This window comes from Mesoplodon bidens (genome assembly GCF_964165515.1).
Source record: "Mesoplodon bidens genome assembly, chromosome: 4".
In the NCBI taxonomy this organism is placed as follows: domain Eukaryota; kingdom Metazoa; phylum Chordata; class Mammalia; order Artiodactyla; family Ziphiidae; genus Mesoplodon; species Mesoplodon bidens.
This window is the reverse complement of record NC_138160.1, coordinates 141,324,659-141,343,536: the sequence shown is the minus strand read 5'-3', so window position 1 is coordinate 141,343,536 and position 18,878 is coordinate 141,324,659. Positions and strand designations below refer to the sequence as shown.

Below are 18,878 nucleotides of genomic sequence, written 5' to 3'. Positions count from 1 at the left end.
AGTTTATTTTTTGTATGCAGTGTAATAGAGCGATTCAGCTTCATTCTTTTGCCTGAAGTTGTCCATTTCAGAAAATATTCCTTTTCATGTTGTGATTCAGTTACCAAATGAAGTAGCTAAAGTTATTTTAATGTTTTTTTAACATTATACTATAATTGTTTAATAACCTACTCTGATATACAGTTTCAATTTTTGGTTTCTGTCTATCACCTTACTCAACGTTTTGTGTACATTTGCCTTTACATTTCAGGTAGAAGAGTTCATTTCAACATCCTTATAAGACAGTTCTGGTTGCTGAACTCCCCTAGCCTTTGTTTGTCTGGGAAAGGCTTTATTTAGCCTTCATACCTGAGGGATTACTTTGCTGGATAGAGTATTCTTGGATGACAGTTTTTATGTTTCAATATTTTAAGTATGTCTTTCCATTCTCTCTTGGCCTTTTGAGTTTCTGCTGAGAAATCTGCTCATAGCTTAATGATGATACCTTTGTAGGTTACTCTCCATTTTTTCTGGCTGCCTATAACAGTCTTTCTTTGTCATTGACTTTTGACAGTTTTAATATAATGTGTCTTGGAGAAGGTCTTTTGCATTGATATATTTAGGTCTTCTATTATTTCTTCCCCAGACTTGGAAAGATCTCAGCTATTATTTCTTCAAATAAACTCTCTTTCTTTCTCACTCTCTTCTCCTTCTGGGATACCCATTATGCTTGTTACCTTTTCTAATGGAGTCATATAGCTCTTGTAGAGTTGCTTCATTTAAAAACAAACAAACAAACAAGAAAGGTTCTCTCTTCTCTTCTTCCTAAATCATTCTATCTTTGAGCTCACTATTTCTATACTCCATATGGTGTACTCTACCTCTAGTGCTATCTAATGCATCCTTCATCTAATTTATTGAATTCTTTAGCTCCAGAATTTCTGTGCGGTTATGTTTAACAGTTTTCATCTCTTTGGAAATTATTCCTCACGTTCATTATTTTTATTCCTAAACTTATTTAAGTGCCTTTGTGAATTTTCTGGTATCTTGTTGAGTTTCTTCCTGACACTGTTTTGAATTCTCTACTTGTTTGATCACAATCTTCCATGACTTTAAGATTGATTTCTGGAAAACTGTTATTTCCTTTTTATGCTTCCATGTTACTGTGGTTTTTCACTGGGCTCAATGGGTTGCTCCTCTGCCAGTGTGTTTGAAATGGAAACCAGCTTTCTTATTTAAGTAAAACCTTGTTTACTTTGATTCTAACAATTCAACAGAGTGGGAACAAGAGGATCTTCTATGTTTTGCAGTTAGATGACTCTGTAGCACAAGTATTTGGTTTCTTTTACCTGAGCTGCATGTGGCTATATTGGAGAAACTATATTTTTTGCATTTCATGGCCTCTGCCAGAGGTGTCATCAGTGCCCTTGTCACCACTGTTTGTGCCTCCAGGGTCACTGGTGCCTTGGTTCTGCCACTGTCCCTGCTGTGGTTGGTATGTCTGCTGGGGGAACCAGGATGGTAGGCACTATTGCCATATCCAAGGTGACCTAGGTCAAAGGCTACACCATCTGTGCTGCCTGATTTCCTGTGGCTGTATGTGCTGCTGCATCCAGGAGGCCAGGGCCATGTGTGCCACCCCCACTGGTGCTACCAGATTCTCTGGGCTATGGGCTCAGCTGCCTCAGCCTTGGGGCTGGGACCAGTGGCACTGCCTCTGCTGTTCCCCTGATTCCATGTCCTCTATGTATTCTAATCTACCCACCTTCAGATATACAACTATGTGAATCTCTGGAGGTCTGGCGTTTTGGGCAGAGGAACCTTTGTTTAGTTATAGATGTTTTACTAATAGTAGATTGAAGGGGTGGGACAAAGGGAGAGTCTTCTGCCACCATGATGCTGATGTCACCAATGATAAACTATTTTTTCCACAAATTATAAGATTAAAATACATATATAAATGGAGTAGACTATCATATATTAGTGAAGAAAGAATTGCAATATGGCTGCATACGACCTCATGGATGAGCTTTAGAGTTACAACATATAGAATTACAGGTGAATACAGACTCATGAGGAGCCTAGCAGAGATCAAAACAACTCCTCAATATTAAATCTCATTTGATAATAAAGGCATTATATTAAAACCTTTACCATTAGGACGAGTGGTTATGCAGCAATAACTAACCGAATAAAATATTAAATAGTACAGAACTGACAGCAATTGTAATAATCTTCTCATTCTATGCATTTCTTCTGATATTTAAAGATAGCATTCAACATTACTCTGTTTTTGAATTTTATTATAGATAGATAAATTGTATTAAAAAGTTACTCCATTGCAGTTTCCTCCCAGGTAAGCAGGAGATTGGCAGACACGTTAGTTTGCACAAATTGTGACCCTGAATCACATGACTAGTTAGGTGTTCCAGCTCTCTAGTGAGTCATCTTTTGATCATGAGATACATACACATACATATACATGTATAAAGAGTTGACCCTTGAACAGTGCAGGGGTTGGGGCAATGACACCCTCTGCAGTTGAAAATCTGTATATAACCTCGTAGTCAACCCTCTTTATCCACAGTTTCACACCCACTGATTCAGCCAACCCTTTTATAAAGTTATATAAATTGCCTTTGTTTTCAGCTGTACAATTTTTTATATGAGTAATTCATCTCATGACTATTCTTTCAGGAAAACAAGGTAAAAATTACTTGGGATGATATATGTCATTTAAGAAGAAATTATTCCTAAGAAGCTATTGTCAGTCCATGAAAAATTGGGAAAGCCCAAATATTTCATATCCAAAGTTTGGAAAATTTTGAAGTAGAAAAAAAGCACATTAAAAAATGCCTATATAATAGACTTAGGAGAAAGTATAATAAAGTGAGTTACAGGATTTGTATAGATAACTTAACTTAAAAATAACATGGAAATCACAGGAAACAAAGACAATGAGCAAATTGTATTCCACAATTAACAAAGAATCACAATTTCTGGTTGTGGGACTTTGTGCCATGCAATCAACGGCATTTCATCACCCTTAGGGCAATTGACCCTTTTGTGACTGCCATCCCATTGAATCTCTTCAGAGTCTCCTTTATGTCTTTCTTGCTCAGAGAGCAGATAAAGGGGTTCAGCATGGGTGTAGTAGTGATGAACAAAGAAATGAAGAAGAAAAAAGTGATAAACTGTGATTTCATATTTTACTGTCTTATGAAATTGTGGAAATGGCTTTGGTTGCCGAGTTGTTTTTTCTTTTTCCAAAGGAATAGTACAAGTCATGATTATTCTGTTACTAAAATGAAAGAAAAATTGCTCAGTATAAAATATTTTACTTCAGAAGAAATTATTCTTAAGAAAGGCATGAAGTGTCATGAGATAAATGGGAATTTCAATATATTTCACTTAAGGTTGCAAATCAATTTAGGGAAGTAGAAGAATGACAAAGAAAAAAATTAGATAGCAGAGAGCATAAAGCTTAGTGAAGTGAGTTAGGTAACTTGTATAGAGAAGTTGAAATCAAATAAATGGAAATACCAGAGAGTAAATTGAAGGAGCAAGTGTTCTTTCCACAATCTGATCAGGGAATCACAATGTCAGCCTCTAATGCTTTAAGCCCTGCAATAACTGACACTTCTTCACCCCAGGACAATTGGCCCTTTTATAACTGCCACCCCAAAGAATTTTCTTAGAGCACTCTTTATGACTTTATTCCTCAGACTGTAGATGAAGGGTTTCAGCATGGGTGTGACCACAGTGTACATCATTGAGGCTGCTTCACTTGAGTGTGAGCAGTGGGTAATAGCAGGGGTAAAATACATTCTTAACACTGCACAATAAAATGAGGAGACAGTGGAGAGATGTGATGCACAGGTGGAAAATGCTTTATACTTCCCCTGAGATGATGAGATTCCTCCTATGGAGGAAACTATCTTAGAGTATGAGTAACATATCCCAGCGAATGGACCACCACCAAACAGCCCAACTGCAAAATACATCATGGTGTTATTAAGAAAGGTGTTAGAACAGGAAAGTTGGATTACCTCTTTGAATTCACAGAAGTGCGGAATTTCTGAGACTGTACAGAAAGACAGCTGCAATGCCAGTAAGGTTTGTAACAAGGAACTCAGGGCACCTATCACCCAGGATATCAGCACCAGCAGTCCAGAGAGAAGAGGATTCATGATGACTGTGTAGTGCAGGGGGTGGCAGATGGCTATGAAGCTGTCATAGGCCATCACTGTCAGAAGGAAGTCACCCAACTGTGCAAATAGTAGGAAAAAATATGTCTGTGTGAGGCAGTCTTCATAGGAAATGACTTTGTTTTGAGTCTGTATATTCACCAGCATCTTAGGAATGGTGATGGAGGTGAAACAAATGTCTAGAAAGGCCAGGTTGGAGAGGAAGAAGTACATGGGGGTGTGGAGGTGGGAGTCTGAGCTGATGGCCAGGATGATGAGTAGGTTCCCAAACACAGTGATCAGGTACATGGATAGGAAAAGTCCAAATATGAGGGGCTGCGGTTCTGGTTCATTTGATAATCCCAGAAGAATAAATTCTGAAATTTGTGTATTGTTGCCTTGTGCCGTGTGGTGGTGATCACTAATAGGAAAGAAAAAAGAACATGATTAATTTTTACACGTGTGGGAATTAATATAGTGAAAAACTTTAAATTATATATTTTGGTCATTTTTAAGGGATTTTCTGGGATAATCTTTAATTAGAAATTCCTGTCCCACACTCAGGCTTTCCACCAACAGGTCATCTATTACACAGTTTAAATGCAAGTTTATCTCATGCATTTGAGCAGTTTATGTTGAGTACTGACTATCTTCTGGGGTAAAAGTACAGGATTCTAAGGACAAAACTCCCTAAATCCAATAATGGATAAAAGTATAAATTAACAAATACAAAAACATATTACCATGTCTTACAGTGACAGATGCTATGGAAAAAATAAGCAGGTATAAAATAGAGTGAATGGAGGTGTTATATTTTACTGGGAATTCAAGAAGACCTGCAAATAAGGAGAAAGTTGAACTGATACCTGAAGGAAGACAAAGCAGAGACTCCAGATTATCTGGGGGAACGAGTGTGCCCTATGAGGAAAGAGTCAGTACAAAGGCCCTGAGGATGACACTTGTTTCAAATATTCAAGACTCAGAGGGGAGCCAAAGTGTCAAGGGTAATGAACAAGAGGGAGAGAGATGAGAGATGGTGTCAGAGGATGCTGAGGAGCAAGATGGACTTCCTGTCAATGCTGAAACTTCAAGACCCAAGGAGGGAGTCACTCATTCATTCACATATTGGTCCTTTCACATTTAAAATTTCTCTTTTAAAATTTAAAAGAATTCCTGTGAATAGAAAAGGATCCCTTCCTTATTTCTAACTGCTTGTTAATATTGTTGTATCTGTCTTTTAAGGGTCACATTTTGGAGTAAACTTAAGTACCACTGTCCAGGAAGTGCTCATTCCCCACAACACACACACACACACACACACACACACAGTACATTATGACTTACTGTGCTTATTACTCCCTGGCTCTTCTCAATTCCAGCCACAATAGTTAGGAAAGGAATGATACAAGGCAAGTGGTCAACATCAAATTATCTTTACCATAGAGAATATAGAAAATAGTACCCAAATTCAAGTTGGTAAGCCGCTTGTGGGGCTTCATTTTGATATGAAAATTTTGTGTATTGTACTAAAAGAAAAATTTAAAAATTACTTGAAAAACTGGGAAGGAAAGGGGCATTGTGGAGGAAAACAAGATCCACCTGTAGGTCTCACCCCTTGGTGGCTACCTTGTTCTAGGGCACAGGCGTTGGGGTATGTATACCTCAGTTCTGCAGGCATTTCATCCTCAAGAGAGTCTGATGACCTCAGTGATGTACACCATGGTCACCCCCATACTGAACCTCTTCATCTACAAAATAAGATCTAATAAGTTCTGGTGGTCCCTGAGAGATTGCTATGAGGATAAAGCTTCATTAGCATTCCATCCCCATTTATACCCCCTTGATGTCCAGAATACCTAATAAAGTAGCCTAAAGCAGTTTATCAAAGGAATAATGAGTCATTATCTTTATGCTGACAAGATATCTTACTGGTTGAACATCGACCTAGAAAGTTAACAACAATTAATTATTCTTAGAAAATTATTAGACTGTCATACACAGTGAAGTAAGAAAGAGAAAAACAAATATCATATATTAATGCATATATGTGGAATCTGAAAAAGTTGGTATAAAAGATCTTATTTACAGAGCAGAAATGGAGACAGATGTAGAGAACAAAAGAATGAATACCAAGAGGGAAAAGGGGGGTGGGGGGGATGAATTGGGAGATTGGGATGGACATATATATACTATTGATACTATGTATAAAATAGATAGCTAATGAGAACCTAAAAATAAAGCACAAATGAAAAAAGAAAATGATTAGGAGCCATTGTTATTTTAGAAAAATTAACAACAGAAAATATACAATGTTCGACAATAGATGAGGATTTAAAACATAAATGGTGGGAGGGCTTCCCTGGTGGCGCAGTGGTTGAGAGTCCGCCTGCTAATGCAGGGAACGCGGGTTCGTGCCCCGGTCCGCGAAGATCCCACATGCCGCGGAGCGGCTGGGCCCGTGAGCCGTGGCTGCTGAGCCTGCGCGTCCGGAGCCTGTGCTCCGCAACGGGAGAGGCCACAGCGGTGAGAGGCCCGCATACCGCAAAAAAAAAAAAAAAACATAAATGGTAAAAGACTTTTCTAAATCATTGTAAATACAAAAAAAATTGAATCCGAAAACAAACGTGTGAATCTCGGATCTATCACGTATTAGCTGTTTGAACTTAAGTGGGATTATGGATCCATTTAAACGTTAATATCCTTACTCAAATCATGGGGATAGTGGTATCCATCCTCCTAAGTTGGTATACAAATCTAGCGATATAAAAAACTTAGCATAGTTCTTTCATGTTACTAAGTGAATGCTTATCACTGGTGATGAGATTTGGCTGATTTTTTTCTTCTATCTCACAAATGTCTCCATTGCTTTCCCACCTCTTCCTAATGAAGAATTACAAATTCAAGTTCAATAGCATACTCATTTTGCATATTAAATCAAATTTTTCATGTGAATACCCAGCATGAGAGAAGATACTGTGAAAAGTATGTCTCAAGAATTCTGTTGCAAGCTAGTATCTACCTCCACGGGTCTGTGTCTTTCTAATAAATACACAACATGCTTAAAAGCATCGCATCTTTAACAAATACCTTTAGTTCACTGAACATGCCTCTAAACCTACTTTTCTTATTCCCCTTAACTAGGAAAATCCTCTAATACTCTCTAACTTTACTGGAACCACTTTATGCTCCCAATTACTTCATTAGCCTCATCCAACTGGACTTCAATTCCCATCACTTAATCATCAACAATGACTCTTGTGCTGCTGAGTTCATCAGACACTTCTCTTTTTAACATATTAAATAAATGAATTAAGTTAATTAGGAAACCTAGAAAACAAACATGGCAAATATCTCAACTCTGGATTAGACTAATTAGGCTCTCAGGTAACTTCAGATAAAAGTTTTCCACTTGCATTCTCTCTGAACCTTTCCTGAAGTACCTATTGAACTCTCAGACTCACCTGGATGGGGTCTATGAGAGGAAAGTCCCTGTGTGGATATCTGAGTTCCTCCCTGGATGGTTGATGATGAAGACTGAAGCTCTGTTCCCAGGCACATCAGAAGAAAGGAGTGGGCTTCCCTGGTGGCGCAGTGGTTGAGAGTCCGCCTGCCGATGCAGGGGACACAGGTTCGTGCCCCGGTCCGGGAAGATCCCACATGCCGCAGAGCAGCTGGGCCCGTGACCCATGGCCGCTGAGCCTGCACGTCCGGAGCCTGTGCTCCGCAACGGGAGAGGCCACGGCAGTGAGAGGCCCACGTACCGCAAGAAAAAACAAAAACAAAAAACAGAGAAGAAAGGAGTGAAGCATTAGCCCCCCAACCAGAGTTATGACTCCAAAAGCATCAACCAAGTCCTGTGCATTTCAAGGATGTACAGCCAGAGGGACTGTAACAGAGGAGATATCTTCAGCTCCCTATGTCTGTTAGTTAGGCACTGTTTCCCTTGTTACTCCCGTCTCCCAGCACAACACTTCCCTGTGGGATGCTGGGAAAAAAGCAAACTATTCCTGCTGATACTCTGTTCCCAGGAGACACAGAAGTCAGGTGAATCCAGTCTGTGTTACTTCTTCTCATGAACTCTCCAGCCTTTCCTAATCTGCAAATGAGGAACCTATTTTGACGAGTTTCCATGGACCTCCAAATTACTGTCTTGTTCCAGGGATCAACAGCTCCTGATCTCTCCAGAATATTGGTAAACCCTCTGCAACAAGAGAGTGAGGTGTGTTGTTTGCTGCAAAACCACATATAATCCTTGGCTTCATGTGACTTTTTTACAAATCAGGGACTTCATGCTTGTATCTCTAATTTAGAGCTGTCACTCCTCTTTAAAAAAAAGTTTAATTATAAGACATGTTTAGATATTTTTAAAAACCACACACATAAGATATAATTTTATTTGGATTGTCCTATTTTATTTTTACAAAAGTCCGTTCTGCATGGTCAGTACAAATATGTATCTCATTTGAAATTTGCAGAATTTGGACTCACAAGGGTTAAGTGATCTGCCCAGAGTTATGAGCTGAGAAAGGGATTGGCTTTGATTGGAACCTCCTCAAGGTGTTTCTAGTTCTCACGCTCTAGGCCAGTGGGTCTCAAACAGGGTGATTTTCCTTCAGGGAACACCTGACACTGTCTGGAGTTTTTGGTTGTCAGAACCTGGGAGTTGCTACTGCCACCTAGTGGATTGAGGCCAGGGATGCTGCTACACAACCTATGATGCTCAGGATGGCCCCCACCGCAAAGAATTATCCAGCACAAGCGTCAACAGTGAGGAGGTGACAAACAGATCGTGACTTCTCCAACATCATCTTATACTGGAATTACCTGGAGGTCTTGTTCAGCTGCAGATTCGGATTTGGCAGGTCTAACATGGGCCCAGAGAGTCTGCACTGGTAACTAGCTCCCAAATGATATTGATTCTGCAAATTGGTCTGTGGACCATTCTTTGATTACCAAGGCTATGGTCCAGTGCTGGAGTCAGGTGAGGGATTTTGAATCCTTCTCCACCAAGCATCCTGAGTCTGAGAATAGCCCTTAAGAGACCTTACACATTTCCACTGTGCTCTAAAGACTCTGCCATTTTAGTGAGAAGAACTTGCCCTGGTAAGCCCGTTGATGACACACAGAGTAGAGCTCCTCCAGGGCAGCCACAGCAGGAAGCAGAGCCGCCCCACTTACTGCAGTAATTGCTGAACAATACCCATCAATTAGCTGGAAGAATGGCACCTACTTCCCACAAATTTAAAATAGTAAATAATTTAGTGAATGCTGATAATGCGCTAGGCACTTCTCAAACAGCTTTACTAGTGCATCTTTGCTGAAATTCACATTTACCTTAATTAATAGATAAGGAAACAGGCTCAGAAGTTACAACCATCTCCAAAGATACACAGGTGTCAGTGTTGCCATAAATTAAATCAGGTGTTCTGGGCTCCATACACTATGCTGTGGTGGTCTGAAGGGCTACACCCAGGTGCTTTAGTGAGAGAATTGCTTGTTAGGCTGTTGGAACCATCAGCATAAGAACCTAACAACAGCTTATGGCTGGGCCTCCATCATACCTCTCCTAGACTTAAGATTTGACATACTTTAGATTGACTTTAATGGGGTACATTGGCATAGGGAGCATCTATGTTGGGAAGAGGGTCAGGATAGTGGATGGGTCTGACAGGTCAGCCATGGTCTGGGGAGACTGTGCAGAGCCTGAGTGATATAAATCTCCTGGATCTTCTGTTACCAAACCGAACCCAGGTTTGCTCACCTGCTGCACAACAAAGCCAGTCTGTTGACACCAGGTAGTGGTGAACAAAAGTACAACATTTATTTTCAGGGTGCCAAGCAAGGAGAATGAGCAGCTAATGCTCAAAGACCAGAACTCCCCAATGGATTTCAGGCAAGAGTTTTTAAAATCAGTGTTAGAAGTGAGGGTCTCAGGGTATGTGATCATGGACATTCTTCTGAATGGTTGGTGGTGAGGTAACAGGGTGAGGTTTTGGGAATCTTAACCATCAGGCTTCTGGTTCCAACCTTGTGGGGTCTACCTGCTTATGCTCAACATGTAGTCAACATCCTCCTCCACTTCTCTAATCATTAATTGAGTCTACTCTCTGGAATATGGGGAAGGCCTATGAGATGAAGGCTTTTTTCTACAAACAAGAAGCAAGTGACATGAAAGGGCTTGTCCCTGGGAGAGCCCTCAGGGTCCTGCTCAGTTTCACATCTAGTAGGTGAAACCCACTAGCAGAAGGGAAGCCATATTTAATGTTCTTTCTATTTTACAGTGTTGTCTCTCATTTACTTACTCCCTTTGTCTGAATCTACACTCTAAATCATGGTTAAGAAAACTGTTACCCACAGAATAAATTCCACTCACAACCTGTTTTTGTAAAAAGGCTTTATTGGAACACAGCATAGTGGGTTGAATAGTGGCCCCCCAAAATATATATCCACATCCTAACCCTTAGTACCTGTGAATGTGACCTTATTTGGGGAAAAAAGTCTTTTTACAGATATAATCAAGGATCTCGTGGTGCGATCAACCTAGATTTTCCAAGTGGACCCTAGATCCAATGACAAGTGTCCTTAAAAGAGGCACAGAGCAGAGAGACAGACAGAGATAAGACCATGTGATTATGGAAGCAGAGATTGAAGGCATGCAGACACAAAATCCAGGAATGCTTGGAGTCACTAAAAGCAGGAAGAGACAAGGAATGACGCCTCCCATAGAGCCTTTGGAGGGAGGGCAACCCTTCTGACACCTTGATTTTAGACTTCCAGCCTCCAGAGCTGTGATAAAATAAATTCCTGTTGTTTTAAGCCATCCAGTTAGTGGTTAGTTGTTACAGCATCCACAGAAAATGAACACCTACAGCCAAGTCCATTTGTGTAGGTATTGTCTACAACTGCTTTCACACTAAAATAGGGGAGAGTTAACGTCCCTGCAACGGACTTAACTCCATTGCAACTGATTCCCCACAATGCCTAAAATATGTATTATATAGTCCTTTATGAATATGTTTGCCAATGCCTGTTCTAAGTCACTATTGGTACTGATTTTATATTCAAAGTACTCTTTCTTATTGGAAAGGAATGCTCTGAATAGCCCACCTGGGTATATAGCCAGAAAAATTACCCATGTGGGTTTAAAGATGTGAATGCATTTACCCATGATGAAAAAACTGAATAACTGGGTCTGCACAAAGAAAACTCTACTTCTGCAGCCAAAAAATTTACTCTCCATCAAGTGAAATAGCCCATGCATTTTCTTCAAAATCTATCTCCAGTTTTCAAAACATATCAGGTTGAAGTTCCAGGGAGGATCTTTTTTGGGATGTGTGTGGTCAGGCAACAGCTATGTCTAGAGACTCAGTGTCACTGACAGGCAGCACAGAAGCTCATGGGATGATCTTTTCAATATACTCTGCATGAGAGGTTATATACATGGGGGAGATATTCATTCCAGGGGAGATGGATGCATTGGTAGGAAGGGAATATGTATCTGGCCCCCCAAGGTGAACCCATGGAGACTGAACTGGCAGAAAAGTTTCCTTTTTATGGTCTCTTGGCTTCAAGAGAGCTGAATTGCTTAGGGAATTGAGCAACAATAAAACAATTAATTTAACAAAGAGCTCTGAGTATTCAGCCTCTGCAGAGCTCACCTGCAGCTCATCATCCCCAGGCTAAGAGCATTCTCTCTGTGCCTCTCCGAGATGTGCAATCACTCCAGAGAACCAGCGCGGGAAACCCACTGCCTGCCCTTTCTGCACCCATTGTCCAGGGAGAGAAGGGCCAATAGGACCAAATTCTTCAAGTGATGCCATTAAGGGATGCCGGAGTAGTCCAGTAAGTACTGTGGGAAAGCGATGTGGATAGAAGGAAATATTTTATTAACTGTGTCTTCTGGGGAAACAGTCAAGTTGATGAGATTGTGAAATGGATAAACAATATCCTTCACAGGTCATATCCCTGCCTCTGAATGGAATTCTTGCAGTGCATTCCTTCTGAGCTCCTTTCCTCTCACTTCCCATCTTAGAGCACAATTTTAAGCCCTCTCTCTCCTCCCCTAGAAGGAACTGGCCCTCCCTTATGTCTGCTCAACTCTAAGCCTTCTGCTCTGTTTCAACGTTAACATTTACTCTTATTTGAGAAGCATGAATGAGTGAGGCAGCCCTGCAGAGTGAGAAAGGACCTTACTTGGAGTCAGGGAGGTGTGATTCTAATTCAGCCCTTTCTATCTAGCACATGGTGGCGTCTGGAAATATTTCTTATGTTTTGCAGACGATTTCTCATCAGCACAAGAGTGAGTATAGGAGATATGAGAGAATTCTCTTGGAACTATGAATATAATGGGACAAGTGTCTAGGACCTAGTGTCATTTTAAAAACATCATTTATTTATTCACTCATTCACATAACATGATTTAAAAGAATTTTAAGGAAACTACACAGTACATGAAACAAAGCAAAACACTTAAATGTATATGACAAGAGAAATATTGTGGCAGAAGTAAGAAAAGAGGAAATAAAACTAGGTGAATACCTACATAAGCAAACAAAATATATACTATGAAATGTTAGCCAAAATTGGGCTCCTGATACGACTCTGAGAAATCCGGTGAAGACAAAGGACTCTGTTTGTACTGTTAGGATAAAATTTGGCTACATAAATGGAAAAAGTAAAAGTGTTACTATCCAATGAGGGATTAACTTATCTCCCTCATAAAAAGGGTGGCCAGCACCATGTCTCCATGCTAACAAGAGGTTCAGGGTTCATTCTATCTCTCTGCTCCCACATCCATAGTGTATGGTTTTCCAAGATATGTCAGCTCCAAGAGTCTCATTGTCTTGTGCAAATTCCAGACAAAAAGGAGACAGAAAGGGGAAAGACTTCTACGGAGCATTTCAATATTCCTACTCAATAATTTCACATACTATCCATGACTGTCCATGATTGAAGAGGATGTGGAAAATATGGTATCTTTGCTGGGCACGTGACCACTTCCAAATATAATCAGGTTCTGTTAATAGGGAAGAGGGGAATGGAAAAGTTGTGCAGCCAATCTATAATGAGCAATCATAAGGTTGCCAGTATCCATAACACTAAAACAAACAACTGCTTGATAGGAGCATGACCTTTTTGACACTAAAGCCAAAAGGACATTGATCTTCCTAACTCTTGTAAAACAGTCGCATTGTGTGGTGAAGGGAGCACTGTCTCCAGCCAATTCCTTACAAGGAATCCAAAAACACTTTAAGGTTCTTGAAGTATTTCTTAACATAGGCTAGAGACATCACATGTGATAATACCCACACTGGGGTAGAGCTGCGGCAGAGACATTACATCATGGCTCAGTTATTAAGATATTTTGGAAAAAGTCAGCAGTAAACCTTGACCAGAGTTACAAGTTCAGATCCCATCTGAATGACAAGAGCTTTCAGACTCCCGAGTAGTAAAGACTTGCTGCACTGCTGCCTTAGAGGACAATTTCCTGTATTAACATTAATTTGGTGACTCCAATTAACAGATCCTGCTTTAATACTCAAATTAAGATTTTGGAATGACCTGTCTCTGTATATTTCCTGGAGCTTTGTTATTTTTACATACCAATCTTACATGTGTTTGATAAGAAAAATCTCTGCCCCACCCCCTGCAAAGTTGGTAACCTGAAACCATTATTACCAGATGCCAGATGAGTGGTACACCTCATCTGGGAGGTCCTAAGAGACTTCCAGTGAATCCAGTCAATGTCTCACACCTGAAACGATTTCCCTGTTTTGGGTGTCCTCCCTCAGGCGATCAACATGAAGACATGGGGATGCTCTTGGGATTGTCTCAGGTCAGGTTGGGTGTGTTCAGGAGGCATTGCCATATCTTTGAATGAAGGCATCAGGGTCTCCATGATCCTTGAACCAATGTGTGTCTCCTTCCTTTCGAGTGTGGAGAAACACCAGGTCAGGGACTCTGAGATTGTTTCTTTGGGCACTCTTAAGAGTGGAGGTCAAAACTAAAGAAGTGATACCTATAAAATAAAGAACTTCATGCTTGTGGATTTACACATGTAAGTAGAAGAATTCAGTGAGTAACCAAACTTCCTACCTGCTTAGGTCCACTTGCTCCCCATAAGCTACATTACTCAACATCTATCATAACACTAGGACAAGTTATTTGCTGGGTAGAAGAGAGAATGTAACTACAGACGCCCTAAAACTGCAAATATGACCCCATGCCCTTGTTCTGCAGACTGCAAATCCAATAATGAGAATTAACATACTTGTGCCTTTCAGAGACACCACTGTGGTCCAGCTAAAGGCTGCCTGCCCTCATCTCCTTCCCTTCCTGAGGGCAGAGCTCTATCCCCACCAACAAACACCCTCCTACACACACACATTTACCAATGAAATGCATTCCTTGAATTATGTGATGGAATTATTGGGCTGGAAAGGCCCAACAAGTGCTGTGCCAAGAACATGCATTCTTAATGGAGGTGAAACCACCCCAAGGAGGCAAAAGTATATTTTTCCACAGAGTGAAAAAAAACATAGGTATTACAATGATTTGTGGCTCTCTAGAGCACTACTGTATATTAAGAGATAAATGATATATCTGTGGTTAACATTTCAAGAATGGGGAGATGGGGAGGCATTTTGGAAAAAAAAATGCCTAAAAAGTTTCCTGAAGGGGCAAAAATGAAAAACGATAGAGAAACACTGGTCTACAGGTATTGAGTTAGAGGAAGTTCTCATAAGCACTAACTCCCAGAAGACAGAGGAGTGCAAAAAGAGAGGGAAAGTCCATTTGCAAGAATCCTGTAACATTTAAGTCTTTAGCTATGTGTGGATCTTTGCATTCATGACATCCTCTCTCTTTTTTTTATGTTTATTTATTTATTTTTGGTTGCTTTGGGTCTTTGTTGCTGCCCACAGTCTTTCTCTAGTTGTGGTGAACGGGGGCTACTCTTCATTGTGGTGCGCGGGCTTCTTGTTTTGGAGCACAGGCTCTAGGCACACGGGCTTCAGTAGTTGTGGCTCATGGGCTCTAGAATGCAACTCAGTAGTTGTGGCGCATGGGCTTAGCTGCTCCGCGGCATGTGGGATCTTCCCGGGCCAGGGCTTGAATCCATGTCCCCTGCATTGGCAGGCGGACTCTTAACCACTGCGCCACCAGGGAAGCCCTCCATTCTCTCTTGACACCTGTTTTATGCCTCTCTCATTCACAATTTCAATTCTAGGAGCTTTTTTTCATGATCTAGAACTTCCATTCTCTAGAGTGTTTCTATTTTTCCTACAAGAGCCAGCTTCTCATCTCTCTCTCATCATTTCATCTCCTGTACTCATAAGTGAGGAGTTACTATGCAACAATACAATAATACTGACTTCCATGTTTACTTATATGATTATCAGTGTTAGTTATTTCTTCATATGGTTTCCAGTTACTGCCCAGTGTTCTTTCCTTTCAGCCTGAAGGACTCCCTTTAGCATTATTATAGGATAGGTCTACCAACAACAAACTCCTTCAACTTGTTTATCTAGGAATGTCTTAATTTCTTCTTCTTTAAAAAAATAATTTGAGTTGAAATTCACATAACATAAAGTTAACCGTTTTTAGGCAAACAGTTGTATTGTGCAGCCACTACCTCTATCTAGTTCTAAAACATTTCCATTATTCCAAAGTAAAATCATTTATACATTATAAGAGCAGTTTCTCTCCATTACCTCCTGCCCTGGTCCCTGTGTATGTATTCATGTGTATGTCTCTATGGATTTATGTATTCTGTATATTTTATATACATGGAATCATACAATATGTGGTCTTTGTGTTGAATTTCCTTCACTTAGCATAATATTTTGCATTTTCATCCAAGTTGTAACGTGTATTTCTTTTCATGGCTTAATTCTTTTTCATGGATTATATTCTTCATTTTTGAAGGACAGTTTTGCTGGATATACAATTCTTGTTGATGTCTTCCCCCACAAATCCCCCAGCACTTTAAATATGACACCCCCACTACCTTCTGACTGCCATATTTCTCATGAGAAATCAACTGTTAATCTTACTAAGATTCCCTCTTATGTTATGAGTCACTTCTCTTTTGCTGCTTTCAAGATCCTCTCTTTATCTTTAAGGCTTTTGACAGCTTGATTACAATGTGTCTCAGTATAGATCTCTTTCAGTTTATCCTGCTTGGAGTTTGTTGAGCTTCCTGAACATGTAGATTCATAACTTTTATCAAATTGGGAATTTTTAAATTTTTCAGTCATTAGTTTTTCAAATATTTGTTCTACCTCCTTCCCTCCCCTATCCTTTGGGGACTCCAATTATACATATGTTGCTATATTTGATGGATTTCATAGGTTTCTTAGGTTCTGTTCATTTTTCTCATTCTTTTTCCTTCTTGCTCCTCAGAATACATAATCTCCATTGACTTACCTTCAGGTACTAATACTTTCTTCCACTTGACCATATATGTTAATGAAGACTAGTAGTGAATTTCTCATTTCAGTTACAGCACTTTTAAACTTTAGAATTTCTATTAGGTTGCTTTCATAATTTTAATCTGTTTATATATGTTCTCTATTTGGTGAGACAGCCAGGTTTCCTTTAATTCTTTGTGCATGGCTTCCTTTAGTTCTTTAAGCACATTTAAGAAAGTTGATATTAAGTCTTTCTCTGGTAAGTACAAGGTCTGGGCCACCTCAAATTCAGGTTCTACTATTCTATTATTCCTGTGAATGAACCATACATTCTTGTTTCCCTGTATGCATTATATTTTTTTCTTGTTATTCTTGAAAACTAAATATCTTGAATTTTAAATTGTTGTAATTCTAGAAATCAGATATTCCCCTCCTCATTGGGGTATGTTGTTACTGCTTATTGTGGAAAGTATTTGTTTGCTTAATGACTTCTATAAACTAATTTTTTACGATTGTATTTTTTGTCATGTGTGATCACTGAAGTCTCTGTTCTTTTATCTTATTGGTCAGCTAGTGGTAGAGAGATTTCCTTAAACTCTGGAATCAAAGACTAAAATTTCCCAGTCTTTACTGTTTGGCTGTGTGTGTGTGTGTGTGTGTGTGTGTGTGTGTGTGTATTTGGACATTCTTTTAATACTCAGCTGGGCATTTTATATCTCTTTGCTTTTGTCTTCACTTGTTGCTTGCCCAGAGTCTTGAATATCAGTCAGAGGTGAGAGATCAGGGCTTTCTGATGTTTTCTGAGCAGGCTTTCTACCTTGGATATGTGCCAGGCCTTTTAAATGCCAAATAACATGTGAACACTTTTATAGTTATATATCCAAACCATCTCACTCCCCAACATTTTCTCCCAGGCATTTCAGTGTACCTATTGTTTGCCTCAATTCATATCTTTTGCCCCAGACACCAGCAGATAGTTCATCTGTCTTTAATTATGCTTGACAATTGCACTCCACATAGCTGCTTTCCCACCTTGAGAGAAGTTTCAAGTTAGGGAAAGTAAAGGTAAAGACTTTTTTTAGTCCTTCAAGGAGCCATAAGACAGGTCAAAACAGAAAACACATTTTTGCTGCTCCAGCAGTAGGAATCCACACAGGGACTGTGGGTTGCCTTATTCAACACTGCCACTGTGCCAGGAAGGGCATGTTGGGGAAGTAATAAGTTAAATTACCAAAAAGCTTTCTAACCTGATTTCAGTCACCTTTTTCTTGCTTAAGGGTTCACTTCTTTTTATAAACCATGGGTTATTTTTCATATTCATGATAAAGTTGATACTGACAGTTTCTCCAGTAGTTTCAGTGTTTTTGTGGAGTGTTGAGGCATTGGAGTTTCCTACTCCAGCATTTTCTCTGACATCAGTCCCTAACTAGCTTGTAAGCCTTTTTTAAAAGTACGCATGTACAGATATGTACATGTACAAAAACTCTGAATCCTAACCTTAAAAAAGTTTCCTAATATACCATTAGCCTAATATGCAGTACTTATATTAATGTTTTAAACTGTACTTTCAGAAATCCTACTGAAAGATAAGAAAAAAGCCATAATGTGTGACAGGATTTCCAATGTCACAGAACAGAGTGTCACCAAATAAAAATGTAAAGTGATGTAATATATGATTATATAAGCAATGAAAATTGTGAATATTATAGATATTTGCATTGAAAATTAAACATTGGGTATATAAACAATGTTTGGAATAGATAATACCAATGTATGAACTTATTAGCTCCACATACATGGCATAAAAAATATAATTATTGACTTTCTATTTTTGCCTACATGTTAAATAATGAGGTTTGAGGGAAGGTGTAGAGGAAAATAAAAATAAGGACATAAATGCTAAAGGACTATATAGATCAACAGAACAGGATAGAAGGCCCAAAGATAAACCCACATACATATGGTCTCCTTATCTTTGATAAAGGAGGCAAGAATATACAATGGAGAAAAGGCAGCCTCTTCAATAAGTGGTGCTGAGAAAACTGGATAGCTACATGCAAAAGAATGAAATTAGAACACTTCCTAACACCATACACAAAAATAAACTCAAAATGGATTAAAGACCTAAATGTAAGGCTAAACACTATCAAACTCTTAGAGGAAAACATAGGCAGAACACTCTATGATGTAAATTACAGCAAGATCCTTTTTGACCCACCTCCTAGAGAAATGGAAATAAAAACAAGAATAAACAAATGGGACCTAATGAAACTTAGAAGCTTTTGCACAGCAAAAGAAACCA

At 39.5% G+C, this 18,878-nt stretch overlaps 1 protein-coding gene across 1 annotated transcript; it reads right to left on the bottom strand.

Annotated features, from left to right (window-relative positions):
- Window positions 1–3,623: 3,623 nt before the first annotated feature.
- LOC308616273 (olfactory receptor 7A10-like) lies at window positions 3,624–4,565 on the bottom strand (the record flags this gene model as incomplete). The annotated part of the gene is made up of 1 exon (XM_081232532.1): window positions 3,624–4,565. Exon 1 carries the CDS (start codon window positions 4,473–4,475, stop codon window positions 3,624–3,626), a length of 852 nt encoding a protein of 283 aa, XP_081088658.1. The 5' UTR covers window positions 4,476–4,565.
- Between the last annotated feature and the right edge of the window lie 14,313 nt (window positions 4,566–18,878).